The 7988-nt window shown below is 37.3% G+C and overlaps 1 protein-coding gene across 3 annotated transcripts in view; it reads left to right on the plus strand.

Moving 5' to 3' along the window:
• FAT4 (FAT atypical cadherin 4) overlaps positions 1 to 7740 on the plus strand; it is a 184148-nt gene extending 176408 nt beyond the window's left edge. For 2 of the 3 annotated variants that reach the window (XM_063664108.1, XM_054485863.2), the window contains 2 exons: positions 2152 to 2413; positions 4709 to 7740. In XM_063664108.1, coding sequence (XP_063520178.1) covers positions 2152 to 2413; positions 4709 to 6576 — 2130 coding nt within the window. In that variant the 3' untranslated portion in view covers positions 6577 to 7740. The remainder of the gene's footprint in view (positions 1 to 2151; positions 2414 to 4708) is intronic. The other variant, XM_054485864.2, reaches the window with a different exon arrangement.
• The last annotated feature ends 248 nt before the right edge of the window (positions 7741 to 7988 follow it).

Consider the following 7988-nt stretch of genomic DNA (forward strand, 5'->3'; position numbering starts at 1 on the left):
TTTCCTCAATAATAAATTAACATTAGCTTACTGTAACTCTTTTAGTTTATAAACTTCTACAATTTTTAACTTTTTTCTCTTTTGTAATAACAATTAAAACACAAATACATTGTACAGCTGTACAAAAATATTTTCTTTCCTTATACCCTTATTCCATAAGCTTTTTTTATATTTTAAAAGTTTTTTATTTCATTTTATTTTTACTTTTAAACTTTTGCATTAGTAACTAAGAAACAAAAAAACACATTAGCCTCAGCCTACACAGGGTCAGAATCATCAAATCACTGTCTTCCACCTCCACATCTTGTCCCAGTGGAAGGTCTTCAGGGACAATAACACACATGGAACTGTCATCTCGTATGATAACAATGCCTTCTTCTGGAATCCCACCTAAAGGACCTAGATGAGGCTGGTTTACAGCTATTTTTTATATCATTAGAAGCAGTACCCTCTAAAATAATGATAAAAAAAAACTTGGTATAGTAAATGCATAAACTACTAATGTAGTCATTTATTATCATTATCAAGAATTATGTATTATACATAATTGCATGTGATATACTTTTATACATCTGGCAGCGCAGTAGGCTTGCTTACACCTGTATCCCCGCGATGAGTAATTCGTTGTACTATGACATTACAATGGCTACTGGGTCACTAGGCGATAATAATTTTTCAGCTCCTATGGTTCATCATTGACTGTTTATTAATAAATAAAACCAAGCAAAAATTAGCATGATGTTTTAAAAGGGAAGAATTATATAAGTGTTAAGTACAGTACTGCCAGGGAGAAGGAAAACATTAAGAATGTTATAATGGGAACTTATATTCTTATCCACCCCAATTTGTGGTATATTCCAAGTGCTCTTTCATCAAAAATTTATTGAATAAAAGGATGACATGATGAAATCAATTAGGAGGAAAGAGCTGGGAGGAAGCTTTTCCTTTTTCTTTTTTTTTCAAAAAGGACTCCAGCTATAACCAAAGAAAGTTGCTGTTTTTACTGTGTGTCATGAGATGTTGCCCATTTGATGAAATGTTATTGTCATTTAGCTAGAATTTTCTGGGTTTTTTTTTTTTTAGTTTGGTGCTGAAATATATTATTATCTGGAAAAATTGCTTTAATAAAATATTACTATATGAATAACATATGTAAATGTGTTAGACATCTTTTCGGTAAAGTACAAATGAACTGATTTTTAGTTTTACCAGATGTGTTTGTGCATGTAGAAATAGCATTTGATCTGAGTGACAAAATAAACTGATCCATCTTTTCATTCCCGTTATTTGAGGAACAGTGCCACAGCATCCCCCTGCCAACACACCAGCTCTGTCTGGCAGTGGTAATGGGATTATGCTCCCTGAACCAAATGTTCATCTTGCCTCATAAATTATCTCATTTTCTAAAATGGTCTACTCAGGATACTGGAAACTCGGTAGCTGGAAGCTGGAGTGGGAGCACCCTGTTACCCAATGTTCTCCTGGACAAAATAAAATAAACCAAGTATCCCTTAGATAAATTGTAAAAGACAGCCAAAGTGAAGGCTTGCCCAGACACCTCATTAAGAATTCACTCTTCATTCATCGTAGTTTTTGATCTCAATAAATGATATAAACAATAGGCATCATTTTTTCCTAAAATTTGTGTGTAAAAGATGAGAGGTGAAACATTATTTTCATCTTTATTTTTAAACTATGCTTCCTTTTTAGCTGAGCATTCCTTTTTCTTTTTGCAGGTGGTTTTCACAATTTTTTAGTACTATAGGCCTTTTACTAAACGAACCAGCATAACACACTCCAATGGCAGGTTGTCATTGGAATACAAATAATTAAAAAAGGTATAATTTAGTTACCTTAAATGGGCATTCACCCCTTTATTATTTCAATTGTGTTCTGGAAAATAATTCATCATGTTTTAAGAAATTAGGTATACATATAAGAATACATTGAAAACCATTGAAACTTAAATGTAAAAGTATATGTTGCCTAAAATTGTAGAGACAAAGTGTGTAAGTATATTCTAATACAACCAGATTCTTCAGCTATTCTATCTGCTGTAGACTGGTCAAAAATTAAAGTTTAGTTTTATTAATGATTTTTATTTAAGCACACCATATTTTAATTGCATACTATTTTTAATATGTTTTACAGATTAAGAATGGAAAAGTACATTTTACATCCGATGCAGGAATCGCTGGGAAAGTGGAGAGAAATATTCCTGAAGTATATGTTGCAGATGGCCACTGGCACACTTTTCTAATTGGGAAAAATGGAACAGCCACAGTATTGTCTGTCGACAGAATATATAACAGAGATATTATCCACCCTACTCAGGACTTCGGTGGCCTTGATGTGCTTACTATATCACTTGGAGGAATTCCACCCAATCAAGCACATCGAGATGCCCAAACAGGTAAATGCCTTTGTTAAGTAGAGTCACAAGGGAAGTAAAATTGTTCTTCAAAAAGTAATTGCTTTTTCTTGTGGCAAGACTACACATTTAGCATGAATCTCATATACAGTACAATTTCATTCAATAAAATTTATGTTTAAAAAAGTAGTTTGATGTCTGATAATATCAATTACAAATATCCTAAGAATGTCATAACTATCTTCAGAAAGTTTTTAATAAACGATTAGCCACCACTTTCTCGAGCAACTTGCATCTTTCTTACCAAGGTTGTAATTCAGTCCATAGTGTTTTGATGCTTTGCTTGTCCACCAAGCATTTTGTATACATTTGTTCAGTTGTTTATTCATTCACAACCACTGTCTTCATAGACCATTAATGGAGACAAACATTAATCAAATTCTTACACAAGTAACTGCATTATTCTAATGTGTGATAAATAATACAAATGAAGAATGTAGAATTCTAAAATATAGTGACAAAAGAGAAAGGAAGGGGAATTTTGCTGTGGAATTGACATGTATACATAAATCTGAATGATAAGGAGGAGGATTAAAATATATGAAAGGTTAATTTATGTTGATAGGAATTTTTTTAAAGAAGAAGTTTAAGTCAAAGTTATAGAACACAGCACATTGGAGGCTAACGTCATAGGCAAATGATGAAGTCGGAGAATGAAGCAACTTCCTGACCATGTTGCAGTTTTGGTCTTATTTACAGAGAATTGGGAAGTAATTGAAAACTTTAATCACAGTAGGATCAAGTTAGATATGCAGTAATATTACAGATCATTCAGGCTACAACATGGAGAATGAATTGGAGGAGGACACGAGCGGATCTACAGAAATGAGTTGGGATCAGGGCAAGATGTCTTGTGAGCTCATACTAGTGTGGTGGCTGAGGAGTTAGAAAGAAATGGATAGGCAAGAAATATTCTTGGAACTAAAATCAACCAAACTGTTAGTGATTATGGTAAAATTCAAGGAGGTTTCTACTTCTCAACTCCAAGAAGGGTAGGTCAGCAAGAGAGGAAACTGCAGAACCCTCCAAAAGCAGCATATGTCTGAGAAGTATTAGATTTGGTTTGGGACATTTTGGATTTGAAGCATCTTTGAGAAAATCCTTCAGATGGATGGGCTGGAAATCAGAAATAGACTTTAGCTGGAAATATATATTTGAGTGGTCAGTGTCAAGCAGGCAACTGAAGTACTGGACATGGGTGTGATCACCTAACATGAGGGCGTAGAGTGAAAAGAAAGCCTGGGACCTCATCTTGATTAACCGTAAGAGTTAATGGTTATGTAGAGGAGAATAAGTCAGAAAAGGAGACTAAGTAATAGGAAGAAAATCAGGAGTATAGGAACAAAAAGAAAAGATGTCACAAAAGCGTATGGGAAAATATATATCAAGAATGAGAATGTCACTATGGTAGAATGATGCATTAAATAAGAGGAAAAAAATGCATGTGAGAGTAATAGATTTAAGGCATAAAAGTTAAAGTCCAGGTCATAAGTCCTTTTTATATGTTTATTATAGAATGTTGTGAGAAAACAAGCCAATGGAAATTACGCTTTTTTGGTAGTGTCAAAATAGATTGTTGGGCCCTGAGATAGAAATATCAGCACTGTTAGCACACTCAAGTGTAATGAAGTGTTTCTTAACTTTGCATTTTATCTTTATCATTACCCTAAGGAGACACTTAATATAGCCTAAACTTTGCCATCCCCAAGCCATAAAATGTTAACACCAGAGGTATGTTTTTATCTGCCTTTTAGAGGCCTATAAACCATTGTAATAGCTAAGATTTTTTTCTTTTGCTCCCCAAGAACCTATGTTCCACACCTTTGGTGTATTATCACCTTCAATGGGAATGCATGATTTAGTAGTTGAAACCATTGGCCTATTTCATGTTCTTTACAAGTTTAAAAAATATATTTTATTTGTATGTATGCAATTTTTGGTATATGGGATGTAAAAAGGAAGGAAATTGATAAATAAATAAATGAGTAAGAAAAAGAAAATTCAGCCTCCCCAAGTCATTTATAAATCTTCAGAATGAGTGGGATTCAAACAATCTGATCCATGTTTGGTCATGGTAATGTTACGCACCTTGCTAAGTTATAAGATGCATAGCTTAATTATCTTTCAGCTGGATGATGATTCTGAGACAGGTTTCTGTATTCATGTATTCATATGAGGTGATTGTGGAGCTTCTCTTTACAAGATCCCAGCAGTGTAGTATAAGCTCTTTTTTTTTTTTTTTTTTGTAAAAAGCCTTACTCCTTCTTCTTCTCCCAGCAGGTTTTGATGGCTGCATTGCTTCTATGTGGTATGGTGGAGAAAGTCTTCCTTTCAGCGGGAAGCATAGCTTGGCCTCCATCTCAAAAACAGATCCCTCAGTGAAGATTGGCTGCCGTGGCCCGAACATTTGTGCCAGCAACCCCTGCTGGGGTGATTTGCTGTGCATTAATCAGTGGTATGCCTACAGGTGTGTCCCTCCTGGGGACTGTGCCTCCCACCCATGCCAGAATGGTGGCAGCTGTGAGCCAGGCCTGCACTCTGGCTTCACCTGTAGCTGCCCAGACTCTCACACGGGAAGGACCTGTGAGATGGTGGTGGCCTGTCTTGGCGTCCTCTGTCCTCAGGGGAAAGTGTGCAAAGCTGGAAGTCCTGCGGGGCATGTCTGTGTTCTGAGTCAGGGCCCTGAAGAGATCTCTCTGCCTTTGTGGGCTGTGCCTGCCATCGTGGGCAGCTGCGCAACCGTCTTGGCCCTCCTGGTCCTTAGCCTGATCCTGTGTAACCACTGCAGGGGGAAGAAGGCCAAAAATCCCAAAGAGGAGAAGAAACCGAAGGAGAAGAAGAAAAAGGGAAGTGAGAACGTTGCTTTTGATGACCCTGACAATATCCCTCCCTATGGGGATGACATGACTGTGAGGAAGCAGCCTGAAGGGAACCCAAAACCAGATATCATTGAAAGGGAAAACCCCTACCTTATCTATGATGAAACTGATATTCCTCACAACTCAGAAACCATCCCCAGTGCCCCTTTGGCATCTCCAGAGCAGGAGATAGAGCACTATGACATTGACAATGCCAGCAGCATCGCCCCTTCGGATGCAGACATCATTCAACACTACAAGCAGTTCCGCAGCCACACACCAAAATTTTCAATCCAGAGGCACAGTCCCCTAGGCTTTGCAAGGCAATCCCCCATGCCCTTAGGAGCAAGCAGTTTGACTTACCAGCCTTCGTATGGTCAAGGTTTGAGAACCAGCTCCCTAAGCCACTCAGCGTGCCCAACTCCCAACCCTCTGTCTCGACACAGTCCAGCCCCTTTCTCCAAATCTTCTACATTCTATAGAAACAGCCCAGCAAGGGAATTGCATCTTCCTATAAGGGATGGTAATACTTTGGAAATGCATGGTGACACCTGCCAACCTGGCATTTTCAACTATGCCACAAGGCTGGGAAGGAGAAGCAAGAGTCCTCAGGCCATGGCATCACATGGTTCTAGACCAGGGAGTCGCCTAAAGCAGCCAATTGGGCAGATTCCACTGGAATCTTCTCCTCCAGTTGGACTCTCTATTGAAGAAGTGGAGAGGCTCAACACACCTCGCCCTAGAAACCCAAGTATCTGCAGTGCAGACCATGGGAGGTCTTCTTCAGAGGAGGACTGCAGAAGGCCACTGTCTAGAACAAGGAATCCAGCCGATGGCATTCCAGCTCCAGAATCCTCTTCTGATAGTGACTCCCATGAATCTTTCACTTGCTCAGAAATGGAATATGACAGGGAGAAGCCAATGGTATATACTTCCAGGATGCCCAAATTATCTCAAGTCAATGAATCTGATGCAGATGATGAAGATAATTATGGAGCCAGACTGAAGCCTCGAAGGTACCACGGCCGCAGGGCCGAGGGAGGACCTGTGGGCACCCAGGCAGCAGCACCAGGCTCTGCTGACAACACACTGCCCATGAAGCTAGGGCAGCAAGCAGGGACTTTCAACTGGGACAACCTTTTGAACTGGGGCCCTGGCTTTGGCCATTATGTAGATGTTTTTAAAGATTTGGCATCTCTTCCAGAAAAAGCAGCAGCAAATGAAGAAGGCAAAGCTGGGACAACTAAGCCAGTTCCCAAAGATGGGGAAGCAGAACAGTATGTGTGAAGTTTACGTACTGGCACTATAAAAATATAAAAACAAGAAGTAATACTTAAACCATTGTAAAGTTGCTGACTAGGTTGGGTCACATTTGAAAAACAGGCCAGTATGGACTAGTGGTGGAGGGAAAACTTTAAAAATAATAACCACAATGCTGCTGAAACAGACTCACAACAACTTTTAATTTAAACATGTGTGGTTGAATTTATTTCCCTGCATGCATTGTGTTTTGTAACTAGTTATGTGGCATGCAGCATTTGGAAAATTTTTCTTATTTACCAGTGTTTGATTTGTGATTTTTAAAAATTGATATCTTTACCATTGCAGAAAATAACTTGTGCTTTCCCAGTGGCGTATGTGTATTGTTTCCATTGTATTATTATAATTATATTTTGCATTGCAAGATTCTTGATGTTAAACCAATCCTCGTAAAGTGTAAAAAGGAACCCTCCTATCGTGGAATGAAAGATTAAGTATATTAACACTTTTCAGAATGATAGTTTCCGTATTTGATGTTGCTCAGAAATGTCTGAGTATTTGAGTAAGTTTTACATGACAGTGGGTACTGAAATTAAGTCATTTTGTTCAGCACTTTAATGCTTTCTTATAGAATTGTCTTAAAACTTCTGGATCCTTGAGCAAATGATTATAGTCTCCTGACTTTCATGAGGCTTCCATTAGGAACAGAATGATTGCATGTTGTCCCCAGAACACTGCCACCTTGCTATGCGAATGATGTTCTCAGCAGCACTTCTAAGAAACACTCTTAAAAGTTATTTATTGAAAATTTTTCCTACGCTTTTAATATTTTAAAGAATTTACCTAAGGAAAGCTTATGATTGGACTTATTTTCCAACCAGATAACATTTACTCTAAGTACCCAGTTTTTATAATTTATATGAAATCAGATTTCAACACTTACTTTCTGTCATTTTGTAGATCATTTTTTTAATACTGTGTAAAAACTTTTTTTTACACCTAAGCTGTGTTTTTGATACTGATATTTTCCTATGCTGAATAGTTTTCTTACTTTCAGGGAAGGTAAGAAAATACTTTTTTTATATTTGTTACTTATGTAACATTCATATTTTTCACATTTTGATATTTGTAACATACTGTATGCTTTCTACTTGTAAATGTCAACAATAGAATTAAAATATTTATTTAAAATATTTTGTATTCATAGTGTAATATTAATTTTTATCTTTCTATAATCTTTGTATGCCCGATTGAGAATAGTCTCTACTTGTCAATAGGGTATGGCTACTTGAACTGTATATGAGCAGCATCATTTTCTTTTTAAAAAATGTTAATATGGATCATTGCCAGAACAGATATTTTAAAGTCACTTCAGTGCATTCCTACCTATCAGAGTTCTTGGGCTTCCCTGGAGTATAATGAGTCTAGACTAGGTTGAT

Source organism: Pongo pygmaeus, chromosome 3, assembly GCF_028885625.2.
Source record: "Pongo pygmaeus isolate AG05252 chromosome 3, NHGRI_mPonPyg2-v2.0_pri, whole genome shotgun sequence".
Taxonomy (NCBI): Eukaryota; Metazoa; Chordata; class Mammalia; order Primates; family Hominidae; genus Pongo; species Pongo pygmaeus.